This window comes from Rissa tridactyla, chromosome 24 (genome assembly GCF_028500815.1).
Source record: "Rissa tridactyla isolate bRisTri1 chromosome 24, bRisTri1.patW.cur.20221130, whole genome shotgun sequence".
NCBI classification, from domain to species: Eukaryota; Metazoa; Chordata; class Aves; order Charadriiformes; family Laridae; genus Rissa; species Rissa tridactyla.
This window is the reverse complement of record NC_071489.1, coordinates 1,411,682-1,426,599: the sequence shown is the minus strand read 5'-3', so window position 1 is coordinate 1,426,599 and position 14,918 is coordinate 1,411,682. Positions and strand designations below refer to the sequence as shown.

The 14,918-nt window shown below is 55.0% G+C and overlaps 1 protein-coding gene across 1 annotated transcript; it reads right to left on the bottom strand.

The window, feature by feature from the left end:
- Positions 1–10,986: 10,986 nt before the first annotated feature.
- Positions 10,987–13,950, bottom strand: AQP5 (aquaporin 5). The gene is made up of 4 exons (XM_054183140.1): positions 13,588–13,950; positions 12,025–12,189; positions 11,693–11,776; positions 10,987–11,172 (listed from the first exon to the last, which is right to left on the bottom strand). The coding sequence occupies exons 1-4, from the start codon at positions 13,948–13,950 to the stop codon at positions 10,987–10,989; spliced, it is 798 nt and encodes a 265-aa protein (XP_054039115.1).
- Between the last annotated feature and the right edge of the window lie 968 nt (positions 13,951–14,918).

Sequence of the window (14,918 nt, the reverse complement as noted above, 5' to 3'; positions counted from 1 at the left end):
TGGACCTGTGTTTTAAGACGTCCGTGTAGATCTGGATTTTGTCCCATTTTATGACTTGGAGAGGTTGTTACGGACAGCAGGTGGCAGCCTTCCTCTGCCCGTCCTTCTGCCTCGCAGCCTCCTCGCTGCTCAGCAGCTCCCAGCGCACCCGCTCTGTCCTGCGAGGACCGAAGCGATGCGATGTCCCTCTCTCTTTGGGGATGGAAGACCCCGGGCTGGGGGATGCTGTCGGTGGTGACGTAGTGATGCCACAGCCCAGCTGGGGTGGTTTTGGCTCAAATCCCTGCTCCGTGCACATCTTTGGAGAAGCACCTTTGAGGACACACGAGCATCCTGCACTGGTGGAGCATGGACCAAAGAAGTTGATATGGGAGAACTCCTGGACTGCACTCCATGTCCACCAACCCTCAGATAAACTCATCCATATCCCACCCAACCTTTGCTGCACTTTCCCATTAGTTCCCCCAGGACCGGTTGTGCGGCCAACCTGCCCACCTCTGCCAGTCCTGGTCTCTGCAAGCACGGGGAGAGGCAGGAGGAGCCAGGCTGCTCGAATGGGGATGGTGGGACGTGGCCTTGCTGGGCTGTCCAAAATCAGGCTGGAAACAAGATGAGTTTATGCTTAAGCCTGCTCTTAAGTTATCTCACAGACCTGCCATCAGCCAGCTCCTGCTTTGGGGCTGGCTTTCCCTGCCTGGAATGATGGGGTGAGGCTGGCATGTCTCGGTGCCTTGATTCAACAGCCTGAAGGCAACCACAAAGTCACCTTAGATACATCAAACTGCTCCAGTGCTACTTTCCTGTAGCTGCAGGTGCAGTTGAACCAAGTGATGGTTAATTTTGGAGGGATTTACTGTGAGCGAGGAGGAATAAAGGCTTTGACTTCACCTTCTTGGACCCTCTGCAAAGAGACCCTCATCTCCCGCAAGGGTGCATTTTGAGTCTAACCCAGTGCAAGGGAGCCAGGGATGGAAACCCCTTCCCCTGTGCATCCCCCAAAACTGCAGTTCAGACCCCACTGCCCCGTGGATCCGCGCTCTCCACTCTTGTTTTCCCCATGGCTGAAGGTGTTCGTGGCCTCCTCCCTCCCTGCCAGAACCGGAGGCAATTTTACACCCGTGCACCAGAGCCTCCTGCCTCTTGCTGGCAGCGGCTACTGCCAAGGCATAACTGGGCAAAGACAGACCTTCTCGGGTCAGGGGTTTAACCTGAAACACCTCCTTCAGGGGGACGCTGAGTGCGCGGTTTCAGTTTCAGCATCTTTGTGGCTTTTTTTCCTGTGTTTTGCTTTACAGGTGTTCTTTAAGAGCAAAGGGAGAGCCATTAAAGAAAGACATTCTGCATTCCCAGCCAGGGATTTTGGCAGCTCTGGAGGGACGTGGATTATTTTCCTGCCTATTTTCCCCTTTGTGCATGCGTTTTTAGACATAAAACAGTACCCGCCTTTGATGCTGCAGTCGAGAGCCTGCAGCCTCCCGGCTTGTGCTCGTGGCTGACGCTTGATGCCAGGGAGGAAGAGTGGGGTGGGATGCAGAGATGGTGCTGAGCTCCGTGGCAGGCTGTGATGTGCTCCTTTGGAGCCCTCAGCCCTTATGAATTGGAGTCAATGTCGTCTAGCCTTTCCCGAAACCATGCTCAGGCTGTATCTACCCCATAGTGGATCTCCATTTTTGATGAATCTACCACTTTTCTCCCTTTGCTGTTAAGGGAGCAGAAGGAAACTGGGTGAGGTCCCTCTTGCTCCCAGCTCCCGTCGCTCTCCTGTCCCCGACCACCTTTCATGAGCACTAAATGTCCCTGAGACATGCACGACAAGGAAAACCATCAGGTGCCACGGCCAAGGACGCGCTCACCATGTGGGAAACTTGAATGCGAGCCTGGAGAAGTGGAACAGGTTTCCTTCGTGGTGGGTGGACAAGAAACCAGCTCATGCCCCTGGCGGGCTGGGAGATGAGTGGGCTAATTGGGAATTACAGGATAAAAGCATCAGGGTCAAGCGTGGGGCTCTCCCTTAGGCATCTGGTGGGCATCCAGCTGTGGTGACGCTGCTGCAAGAGTGACCCTACTCCTTCTCAACAGGGCGAGCTGCTGGTCATTGGGGTTCACGTGGAGATCAGCTCAGAGGCTCTGTCCTTTCACCTGGGTTAACTGCTGCGTTTTTACCTCCTTTGGCCAAAACCCCAGCAATCAGCCTCGGCAGGTGGAGCGGGATGGGGGACACCTGGCTGAGCCCTCACTGCCTACAAAACCTGGTGCTCGGGTCTTCTGTGGCCCTCAGCCCTCCCAGCCCGGCTTCTTTCCTGTCCCTCGTGTCCTCCCAGCACGATGCTCTGCAGTGGAAGGTGGGTGCTTCCCTTTCGCTTTCGGAGGAGAGCGGCTGCCGTGCCAGGTGCTATTAGGTGGTTTTTGAGTAAGTTGTGGGTGCGCTGAGCAGGTTTGGTCCCTCGGGGCACCCTGGCCCAGCACCAAGCGGTTGCTGGTTTGTGCTGGGGCCCTGTGGGAGCTGAACTGGGGCAGCTCTGGGCAAGCGGAGCCGTGAGCGTGTGGGGAGCTCCTGGGGCGATGCCCGCGGGGTTGGGTGGCTGCGGGGAGGTTTGGCTCAGCACCTCGGTGGTTCTGAGCCTGCAGCCTGCCAAAATCCTGGCGTAGGGTTGGGGGGGGGGGTTCTAATTACCCTTCTTTATCCGAGGCAGAGGGAGGTGGTGGTTCACAGTTTAATTCTGCTAAGTGTCCCCTTGGCTCTGAAATGTGGAGAACTTTGTCGGGTTTGTTTTTTGTTTTACCTGCCTCTTCTTCCTGCCCATAATGCTGTAAAAATCTTGGACCCTAATGAGGGAAGTTGCCGTGGTGTGTGGGCTAAAAAGTCCTCAGTGGAGCCTGGAGCAAATGTGGTGGAGGCTTTCATCTCACCCCCTTGATTTCTACAGGGCCTTAGTGGGCTTGTGTGTGATTAAATAACCCTTAACTCCTCAGCTTTGCAAAAAATCCTCTACTAGAGACCTTCTTTGGCTGTTTGCGATGGCTTTGAGTTTGGCAGCGGCCGTTGGTAACTGGATGATGAAACCTGATCATGGCATAAATCAAAACTTCTTCGCATTCAAATGCAACAATTAATCCTGGGTGTGTTGGTGTAATTAGATGACAAATTATGCCTCAAGATTCACTTGCTTGTTTATATAGAGAAGCCGTGTTTGCTCAGCCGGAGATGTTTGGCTATGGTTTTCAGTCCACCCCAGGGGATGTCGAATGATAAAGTCAGGGAGCTGCAGCTGCAGAACTCAGACCCTTTGGCCTCCGCTCCATCACCTGGAGACTGGAAGTTTGTCTGCTTTCGCCAACTGTATTTTTGGCAAGCTCGAATTGTCTGAGCCCTCCTTTTTCCAAGATGTTAGTCCAAAATTCGTTCTTGCGGTGCTCAAGCCTTGTACAGGAGGGTTTGAGGCCCCCCAGGTCAGGGCGGGGGTTGCCTGCGGACCTGCAGCTCCCCTGCCCAGGTAGGGGCACCCCTTGCAGGTTTGGGTGCCTGATTTGGCTGTTCTGGTCTAGTTTGGAGATTGTGGGGCTGGTTTTCAGCACAAGCTGAGAACCCAGCAGCTAATCTGCAGCTGGCTGTTTGCTCCCACTGCTCCCGGTGCTGCGGGACGTCTCATTCACAGCCCGGCTGGGCGCGTGCCTTGGTGTGGGTGGATGCGCTCTGCGGTGGGGAAGAGCCTTATCATCGCAGAATCGCCTGGGTTGGAGGGAAGGGACTAGTCAGATCATGGAGTCTAGCCATCTCCCCAACTCTGACAACAGCCATCCCTACGCCATATCTCTAAGCACCGTGTCTACCCGTCTTTTAAATACCTCCGGGGACGGTGCCTCAACCGCTTCCCTGGGCAGCCTCTGCCAATGCTCAATAACCCTTTTTCTAACATCCTTCTAAACCTCCCCTGGCGCAACTTGAGGCCGTTTCCTCTTGTCCCATCACCTTTTCCTTGGGAGAAGAGCCTGACGCCCCCCGGTTACCCCCTCCTTTCAGGGAGCTGCAGAGAGGGAGCAGGTCTCCCCTCGGCCTCCTCCTCTCAAACCACTGAAAAGCTGGGGCGGCTGCTGGCGCAAAGGTGCGTTCTTCACACGTGTTGCAGTTTCCATGAAAAAAAAAATAATTAGCGTTTGGGGGTTGGATAATAGAGAAGGGATGAGCAGGCTGGAGCACAGGCCCTGGCTCTTGCAGGGATGCCGCCTGCAGAGAGGGAGAACCGAGCGCTGCTGGGTCGTGGCGTTCAGCTGCGGTTTTTAGCTCAGAACCCAAAGCAAAATCCTAACACAACGTGGCAAAAATCCAGGGTAGATAAAAAAGCCTGTTGATGTCACTAGTGCTCGTAGGTGCATATTTACACGCTCTGAAGCTTTTATCCACTGATTAACTGTTCTTGTGGGATTTCTTTGTGAAACACCCATAGATGTTTTCTTATCTACTGGGAGCAAAATAAGCTGATAGCGTTTTATATCCCTTTCCCTTATGATGGTGGCTGGTGTTAATAACTGCTGCCATAGTTCCTATGGACTCTGATCTCTAAGGTGGGGGCACTGGCTCTTGGTGAAAAAGCAATTGGCTGTTTGGATAAATAGCTTTAAAAAATTAAGAATTTTTTAAAAGTGGAGAAAGGGCTCATTTTCTCTGGCTGATGCTGCTTTGGCAGGAAACCAGCTGCTCTGTCACCAAATAAATACAGCTTCTGACAATGAGGGGAAAAATCCCAACTGTTAAAAGTTGAAAGAATTGTTGGGGAAGGAGAATGGATTTTCCTTTATTAGTGGCTTTCTTAAAGAGGCAAATTGTGTAGGACATTTTAAGCTTGTTTTCATCAATTCTTTTTTTTCCAGGCTGCACAAGAGGGCATTATATCAACCTGCAGCTGCACCTTGCTTGTGGGCGAAAGAGCTCTTGCTCTCTTGCCAAGCAGGATTAATGTCAAGCCGGCAGAGAAGGGTCTGTATCCTGGAGGACACATGCCAGGGGATTTGTTTTATTTTGCTGGCTAGTGGTTAGTTTGGTTTTTTTTTAGGGCTTGCTACTGAGCTGAACTGGTTCCCCAATCTCGTGCCCACCCTGGAAGGGTCCTGGAGGACTCGTCCTCCCTCGCTCCTGTGCGTCCTGGTGCTGGCTGGAGGCAAAGAGCTTGGGGACCTCTTGTTTTGGAGTAAACCAGCCCAAATCCTGAGCGTGCATCTCACCTGGGTGGGAGCTCGGACAGTTCAGAGGCCTCTGCTGGGCTGTGGTTTAACAAAGCTGTGTTTAATCCCCTCCGTGCTCGCCAAATCCTCGCATCCTCCTTGCTCTCGGCGGCTGTGCCTGGGAAACCCTCCCGGCTCTGGAGCTGACCTTTCCCAACAAAGCACCTTTGTCAGGCAGACCTCAGGGCTGCCGAGTTGCTTTTTTGTTTTCCCTTCTTTATTTATTGCCCTTTTTTATTGATGTCACCACCCAGCAGCACAAGGACCCATTATACGAGCCGCTGTTGGACTTTGCTTGTTTGAGGAGGGAGATTAAGAACAAACGGGCAGCGGCGGGCTGTATCCTGGAAAGCGAAGGCCAAAAGCTTGAGCAAGAGGAAACTTGGCAGCAGAACCAGAGCCCCGATCCAGCCGGTGCTGAGCCTGTGGTCCCCATACGCCGGGGAGGGAGGGAACCTTGTTTTCTCATGGGGCAATGAGTTTGTTCTTTGGGGAAAGGTGGGCGGAAGCAAGAGCGGGGGTTTGTCCCTCAGGTGGACCTGCTCTCGTGAGGGTTTTACAGGTCCTGTGTCCATTCTCCATGGAGCATCCCAGCAGCAGGCACCCATCACTCTCCCATGGGTGCTGCTCCAGAGCACCCATGCTTGGTGCCAGGGCAGGCTCATCCCTGTCCCCTTCTGGTTGCCCACCTTGGGGCATGTGCTTATAACTTCCAACTCTGAGCTTTAAGATACATTTTTGGGGCTGTAGGAAGGTGCTGAGGTGGAAATGGAGACACCATGCAGATCTGTTCTAGCCCTGACTGGTCTCTGGACATCTGCCCTTCTCTTCAATTGCATGGTTTTGTGGGGACAACACTCATCTTTTTCTGTATCTGGACCCCCCAACATCAGAAGAACGTGGATCTGTCGGAGCAGAGCCAGAGGTGGCCATGGAGCTGCTCTGAGGGCTGGAGCCCCTCTGCTGTGGGGACAGGCTGAGAGAGCTGGGGGGGGTTCAGCCTGGAGAAGAGAAGGCTCTGGGGAGACCTTGGAGCCCCTTCCAGTCCCTCAAGGGGCTCCAGGAAAGCTGGGGAGGGACTCTGGAGCAGGGAGGGGAGCCATGGGATGAGGGGGAAGGGTTTTACACTGAAAGAGGGGAGATTTAGGTGAGATCTCAGGAAGAAATTCTTTCGTGTGAGGGGGGTGAGCCCCTGGCCCAGGTTGCCCAGAGAAGCTGTGGCTGCCCCATCCCTGCAGGGGTTCAAGGCCAGGTTGGATGGGGCTTGGAGCAACCTGGGCTGGTGGGAGGTGTCCCTGCCCAGGGCAGGGGGTTGGAACGAGATGGTCTTTAAGGTCCCTCCAGTCCCAAACCATTCCATGATTTCCATGTATTGTGGAGCTGCACCTCTCTTGCTCTGCCCACGCACACACAGAGACGCTGAAGCCAGCAAGGACCAGGCAGGGCACTGGTGGCTTCACGCTCCCATTTGCATGGCTTCTCACACCAGTGGTGGCCATTGTCATTGGGTGCTAAAGCCTGACCCAACATGCATCCAACGCCAAAACATGCATGGTATGTGCTGCTGAGCAAAATACGAATTACGGCAGCTGATGTTCAGGTGGAGGGTGCGTTACCTGGCTGGGTGATGCCTATTGACAACAGGAAGGGTGGCTGTTGGGCCTCGGTGGCCAGGTGAGCTGGTTCCTGGCTCGTAAGGAATTGGTACTGTGGTGACTATAGGCCGGGCTGAGGCTGAGTAGGAGGGGGAGGACTCGGTGGTTGAGCTCAAGAGGAGGTGGGTGCTGGCACAGCCCATACGTACCATGACTAACGCCAACACCCATGTCTGCCTCTGCCATGTATCTGTGCGGATGTTTCTCCTCTGTTGGCAGCGTTTCTGCCCATCGGCCCTGGATGATGCACAGAAACGTCTTTATTTGCAAGCCCCGCACGTCTCCCAGTGCGGTGTGGAGCCCTGGGCAGAGGGAGGACGTCTCTAGGTTGGCTTCTTTGTGGCTCGCATTGCTCCGGAGTTGGTTCCCGGATGCCTGGGTCTCTCCAGCAAAGTGGCAGGAATCCTCCTGGAGATGGGGTTTGCTGCCCTGTGCTGCTCGGACTTTCTGGGGACGGCTGATGTGCTGCGATACCCCTCTTCAGCGCTGTTCCAGCTTCTTTGTGGTTTGCCTGGGTTCCTTTTTCATCTCTCATCCTGTTTTCAGTGAGCAGGACCAGGCATCGCTCTGCTTTGTTCTCCAGGTGAAACCAGCCTCGTGCTTTTCATGTGAAGTCAGAAACCGCAGTTTTGAGCAAAGCACTTGAGGCTGCAAAACAGGCTGCGGTGGTGGCAGGGCAGGAGGGGATGCGGTCCCAAATCGTGGAGCGTTTTTGCTTCTCACCTGGGGCTGACCCTTTGCAAGGGACTGAAGCAAAGAAGTGCCCACAACCCATTGAAAAAATCTTTATTTAATTGAAATATTGACACTGGGTCTAGCTTCTCCCCAAGCACCTGGTCCCTTCTGTCTCTGCAATGGCCCGGCAAGCTTGTGTTTGAGGGACACTGAGTGATGCACAAACAGCTGCTAGAGACCTTCCTTAACTAGCCTGAAAGCCCTTTGATGGGTAAAAAGAAAAAAGGCTTCTAGATTGTTACAACATGTGAAAATAATTGGGGTTTTCCTCCCTGCCAAAAACAAACAACAAAAAAAGAAATTTTTAATGCTGTGCAGTAATTACATGTTAATGGAAAAGATATGAGGAAAAAAAAGTCTGTGAAATCCTCTTAGTGCAAAGAAATTGCTAGTAGGCATGTTTAGGAAATAACCAAATCCATTCTCCCCTTAATTAGGGCAAATATATGCAAGAATTGTATGCTGAGGTGCTTTGGTGTAATAGTTTCACCTGGTGATATGCCTCTAAAATCAGGGAAAAAACCACCTGGTAATACAAAGCACCAATATAATTGACTTTTACAACCCAAGCAGGGCTGGATCTGTAGGGCCGTAGGGAAGCGTAGGTGGGGGGGTGGGATGGCGTTGTGCTGGGATACTGCTTCCCATGTGGGAGCTCTGGTTTTGGGGGAAAAAGCTGGGAAAACGAGCGTGGCGTAGCTGTGACCGCGTTATTGTGCACTACAGGCAAATCTGGTTCATGTGTGCCGGGATTCCATCAGCCCTTGCTGTGTCTGCTGAAATAAAGGTATTTTGTCTGCGAAATGTCTATTTCTGCTAAGGGCGTGTTGAAAGGCTGGTGGTCAGCCGAAACAACCTCATTAAAAACGGGCCTGAAGAAGCTTGAATGTTTAAAAATAATTCTCTATTTGTTTTTGAGCGCTGCCGTTTCTGGGCAGGTGAGAACAGGCAGCGGGACCTCAGGGTTTCCCTTCCCCGACCTGGGCCCTGTCCCGGCGCTGGCTGGGTGCTGGGCTTTGGTCTGGATCAAATGCAGCCTCTCTGCCCGGATCAAACACGGCACGGACGGGGAGACGCCGGGTGGGGAAGGGCTGCTGGGGCTCACGCTCAGCACCGCACCTCTGCCCCGCGTAGGGATGCTGCCGGGCTCCAGCCCGCGCTTACCCTGGGGTCTGGGGTCTGCCCCTGCCTGTGCGTTGGGGAAGGGGATGAAACGCCCGTGTCCCCCCTCTCCAAACACCCCAGCCCCGCGTGGGACCATCCTTCCCCCGTTTTCCAGCCAGGTCCTGGATGTTCTTTGTGCTGACGCAAAGCTGCTGCCGCAGGATCCTCTGATTCATCCCCGGGGAGGGCTCACACCCAGGCTGGGTTTCTTCTCCTGGGTGTTGATCGCGCTGGTGGTGCTGATGGGGGCTGGGCCCCCCCGAGGGGTGCCGTGGTGGTCCCTGATTCCTGGTGCAGGATACTCCTGGAATCCTTCTCTGGTGTGCAGTGGATGGGGCTTAGAGCAGTGAAACAAGGAGGATGCTCAGGATTCCCTGCTCTGGGGGGAGCTCAGCGCACCCTTTGGGGTGCGGTGGCGGGAGGCTGTGGGATGCGGCTTTTGGGGATGGACCTGCCCCACGCTTCACTCGGGGTCGCTCCGGGAGCTTGCTGCCCTTTCCCAGTGAGAAAGGAGCTTAATGTTCTTCCCCCTTTGAAAGGGGAAACTGAGGCACAGGAGGGTCATTGATCTCAGCCCACCCCTGAGGAGGGGTGAGGTGGGAGGGTTACGACAGCAATGTGGGGGTGCATTTATGGCTTCCTAGCTCTGCCGCTGGCCTGTGTGATCTGAACTAAGGGCTTTCCCACCTCCTTTTCTCCTCCTGCTCGTCACCACCCTCCTCTGTTGCCAATTGGAGGGGTGAAGGGACATGGGGTACAAGGCTTTGCTGCTCCCCAGGCTCATGCAGTGCCGCAGCCCAGACTGCAAATCCGCTTTGGCATGTGAAAATATAGGTGATGTTGCCTATCTTCCCCGGCACTACCATGCAGAGGTGGCATAACATGTCCGACGGCAGCCCGGCTGCACTTGGGATCGGGGAGCTCCCAGGAGCTCCCACCTCCTCTGGGGTCTGCTCCCAGCAGAAACCTCATCTTTGCAGCACCGAGAGGGGCTGGGATGGTGGAGCTTAGCGCGGGGGCCGGATCTCTGGAGCTGCTGGGACGGTGCCAGCATGCAGTGTCTCCATGCCCGGGTCAGGAGCGAGATGGTTTTTGGCAGAGTGTTGTGGCAGAACTGGAAGAGCAGGGCTGCGGCAGAAGGTCAGGGCGAAGGTGTGGGTTTGGGGGAGTGTTGCGGGTCAGTTTTTGAGGGCACCTGAGGAGCCGTCTGGGAGAACTGGTATGGCAGAAAGCCCTGAGTCAAACCGGTGAAGTGCCTGAAGGATTGCTGCTGGCTCCTCCCAGCTCCTCTGGCCTTGGAGATGGGCTTCAAATGGCCCTGGACCTGCCGCCCTGTTGCGAGGCACCTGCTCTGTCCCCACTCCAATGCTGGCACCCATTCTCTTTCTTGGGATCAATGACCATGACTTCCCGGACCACCTGCTTGTGGTGCCAGCTGCCCTGGGATTTGGGGTCCAAGCTCTTGATCTTGTCCTGGCTCTTTGGGATGGCTCTGCACCCAGCTTAACCCATTTTTTTTTTGCTCCTAAAGTTTGATACCCAAGCAGATTTGTGCCCATCACTTTTTTTTTTTAATTTCTTTTATTCACAATAAATAATATACTATATTACAAAGATCTCAACATAAAATCCAAAAATCATGTCCTTTCTGCAGCCACGAATAAATAGGACTCACCAGCACCAGTTAATGCATGAAAGAGCATCTACGAGCAGCGTGGGCCGTGGGGAGGGGGAAGCGGGGGATTCTGCTGCACCCACCTGCCCAAAGTGGTCATTCTTCTTTGCTGGTACCTACACGGTGCTTCCATCCCCTGAGCCACCAGACGCAGGGGTGAAATCCTGTGTGTGCCAGAATGTGGGGTCTTGGACCTCTGAAAATCGTGCAAAACTGGCACCTGGGAGGGCAGGGATGCGGCCGAGTGGGTGTAGAACCACAGCTGAGAGGCTGCCCTGGGCTGAGACTCCTTCGCTGGGCTTAGCTGGCTGCGGTTAAGCTGGGAGAGGCTCTAGCGCTCACACTCATGTAGAGGGATTATATACACAGACTCTGCAATACTCCTTTCTTAGTCGCAGGTGGTCCTTGAGTTGCAAGACTTTTGCTTAAGAGTCTACTGTAGCTGGATGTGTTCATTGTCTGGCTTTGGTGCACACATGAGCCCATGTGTGGGGCTTCCTCCCTTCTTTTTGCTTGGTGTTTTTTTCCCATCTGTTCCTATGGCGGGGTCAGCTCCATGGACTTCTTCCTCTCCTCTCTCCGCTCTTCCCACTCCTCCTCTGACTCGTAGGTGCCCTTGACGATGGCAACCCTATCTGACATGTTCATGCAGTAGGGGACGAGGACGTAGAAGTAGAGCAGAGCGGCCAAGCAAGCCCCGAGGATGGGTCCAACCCAGAACACCTAGAAAGCAACGAGGGAGAGGGTGAGAGCAGGTCTTGGAGGCTGGTGCACCGGGTCCTGCCATCATACCAGCATCCCTCACCGCTCCACGTCTCCTGGCCCATGGAGACATGCAAATACCCGTTCCAGTACGCTTCTTGGGCTTGCTTGCTGAAGACATGGAGGTCTTTACAAGCGCAGAGATGTGGTGCACTGGAGAGGAGGCACCTAAGCCTGCTCTGTGAGGCTGGGTCTGAGCTTGCAGACAGCGCTGGGCACGTGGAGAGCCGAAGCTGGGCTTCTCTGTGGGCTTTACCAACCTCAGATAATGCCCTAGCTTGTGCTTGCCCCTTGGTGTCTCTGTGCCACAGGGGTAACCTGTTCCCCATGTGTCAAGGGGGACAACCTCCCTCGTTCTCCAGCCCCTTTTATCCTTCCAGGTCTGGGATGGGCTCTGAAACACCCAGCCCTGTAACCCCCCTGGTATTTGTTGCCCTCTCCGCTTGTTGCCAGCCTGCCCCGGCACGCTGCTGATGCTCACCCAGTGAGCCGGGCTGAACTTCCTCACGATGACCGCGGGCCCGAAGGACCGGGCTGGATTCATGGAGCAGCCGGTGAAGTAGATCTGTCAGTGGGGAAAGGAGAACAAGGTTAAGGTGCATCCTGTTGCTTAGCAGATACGAGCAAATTTTCAGAAGCAGGGACCGAAATAGCCCCTGATGCTGCCTCTCTTGCAGAGAGGTGCAGACCCCCCCAGCATCATGGAGAAGGCACCCCAGTATGTCCTGTGTTGGCTCTCCCAATGCAGCTCCCTCTGGGACCACACACATGAGGGTATTTTGGGGAGCCCTGTCCTCCTGCCTGGACACTCACCCCCACCAAGTGGCCTACAGCCACGGAGAGGCCGATGGAAAGTGCTGGGGAGCCCACGTTGCCGTTCCTCCGGTTGTCTGTGGATGCAAAGATGCATGCGGCCAGCTGGAAGGTGAGGATGATCTCCACCACGAGGGCCTGGCCAGGGGTTGTGTTGTTGTTGAGCTGTGAACCATCGAAAACAACAATAATTAGCCATCCCTGGGGCTTGGCACCACTGGGAGGGCTCTTGGGTGCTTTGCTGGTGGATTTGGGTTGGCAAAGCCACGCATGAGAATGCCCCTAGGTCCCCTGCCCAGCCGTGGGGCACAAGGTGCCGTGCTGGCCACTGCTCGGGCTCACTGCTGCTTTCCCCAAAGGGGAAGAAATTATCTTTCTTTCTGTAATGCTCCAAAATCTGTCTCTCCCTCGAGCCCCTCCCTTCTCCGGGCTTTCCATGTCTTTCTTCACTTGCTTGTCTCCGCAGCACCGATTTGTCCCTCTTTTCCTGTATTTCTTGCCCCCTTGGTCCTTGCAAGCTGCCGTACCTGGACTCTTCTCCCCTCCACTCTGTGGAGCACCTCCCCAGGAGGCTGGGGAGCCGCCGGCAGCCGCCACGGAGGGACATGGGATGAAGGGTGAGGGTTGGGATGAAGGCTGGGGTGCGGTCACGGGGGTAAGACGCGTTGTTGTTATCCCAGTGCCTCTGTGCCAACCACTGGGAACTGTCAGATGGACTCGACCCCGCTGGGCATGGGAAGGGCAAAGCAAGCCCAGCCATTGCAGCTTGTTTTTCAGCTAAAGCTGACTGGTTTGGGGTGGGGAGCCTGTGGGATAAGATGCATTGCAGCACCTCATCCTAGTGATCGAGCCCTCTGCAACGTGTCTCTGCTGCTCCGAGGGGTCCAGACCTGGCGCTGGTTGGAAGGGTAGCTCCACCGCTCCCATTTCAGGTGGTTTCCCAGCACTGCCCCAGGGGTTGGAGACACGCTCCTCGTGCCTGCTTATCTCGGAGAGTCCCGCTGTCTCCCCTCCTCCTCCTCGAGCAGCCCCTGCCACGCGCAGCCTCTCCACACCCTCCTGCGCCTTGCTCCTTCTTCAGCTCTTCTCCACCACCTCCCTCCATCCGTTTCCCAGCTCCCCCAACGCACTAGTTACAGTGGGCTTCTGCTCCCCCTGCCCGTACTGGTTTGACTGGTCTCTGCTCCCTGCCCTCCCCTCTCTGTCCTGGCGCAGCTGCTATCCTAGCATTAATCTCCAGGTGGAAAGGCTGCAGTCAAGAACATCCCAATGGTGCGGGTGACTCACTCGGGCCCTTAAGATAAAGGAAGCGCTTATTAAGGAAGAAAAAAACTACGCCATTCATTACCCCACACAATAAAGCTGTCATGTCAATACTCTGCTGGCTATGCCGGTGTTTGCTTCTATCCTATCCCTATTCCTCTATGCATGCAGGGTGATATGCCGAGACCAACCATCCTTAAGGATTTGGCTCTCAGGCTTGGCACTGGCAGCAGCTCCTCGCTCAGAAGGAAAGGAAAGCCCGCACGGCGAGGTGAACCATCTGCAGGCTGGGAGGCTTACCGCGTTGATGGCCAGGTTGCCGCGGGTATTGACTGGTGTCACGCCGTAGAGGATGCCAGCCCCGGCGATGGCCCCGACCAGTTGGGCGATCACGTAGAAGAGGGTCCGGAGGAAGGAGATCTGGTTCCCGACAAAGAAGGCAATGGTCACCGCCGGGTTGATGTGGGCACCGCTGATGTGGCCAAATGCCTGCACCAAGGTACCGATGGCCAGCCCGAACGCCAGTGAGATCTGAAGAATGCTGGGGAGGGCGGACGGCCACTTCAGGGCTGAGCCGAGGCCGATGAAGACGAAGATGAGCGTGGAGATGAACTCGACAAAGACGGATCGAGCGAAGGCCAGGGTTAATATTTCCCTCTTCATGGTGGGAGCGGGTGGAGGGCAGCTAGGAAGGAAGGAAGTTGAGGTTTCCTCTGTCTCCAGGCTCTTCTGTCTGCACCCAGTTGTGGGGCCATACCTATCTATATATGCAAGAGCAGCAGGGAGCTGTGTTACAAGGCGGTGGGTGGAGCCAGGGAATTAGCCAGCCCTCCCAAATTATCATGTGAAACTGGAAAAGTTTCCATCTGAAAATAACTTCGGAGCCTCTTGGTGAACCAGTGACTCAGATATTGGTGGCATTTCTTTCTCCTTCCCTCTGCAAACAAAGAGCCCCTATAGGGTGTCTCTGTGGTCGTTAGATAACGCGGTTGCATAACGATGCTCTGCTCCCTCCTCTGCTTTTCCCTTTTCCTACCTCTGGCCAGCAGAGGTTTTGTTAGCAGAGGTGTAGTTAACACTCCCTTCCTCTCTTGTCCGTGCAGACTGCAGAGGATTGTATTTTTGTTTGAAAAGTCTCGTTGCGGGTGTGGGGCTGGAGGAGCTCTCCCGGGCCAGGGCTCCCGGTGCATTCGATTGACACAGGGATGTTGAAACTTAAAGCAAAGTTAAGGACTTGGAGCTGCTCCCAGGCTGTCAAGACAGCTCAACTCCAGGAAACGAGTGGTTTGCAATCATCCTGGGAGCAGGGCAGGGTTCGGGGGATGCTTTGCCTCGCCAGGGAGCCGTAGGCAAGTTGGGGCTCCCTCGAGCTGCCTGGGTGGAGGCTGAATGGGGTGGCGTGGCTCGGAGAAAGAGGGCTGATCGCTGCAGAGCCTGGCTGTGGGCTTCTCTGCTGCCTTTCTGCTTTTCTGCCCCATCCAGAGCACCAGGTGCGGGTCGTGCCAGCGTGTGGGTTGGTGGTCGGGGGGTGCTCGCTGCCTGTACCAGGGAGGGTGTATCCAACCCCTGTCACCTCCGGCCCTCCTCTTTTCTTTTTGCCTTTCAAGCAATTGCTCAATGAGGTCAACGAT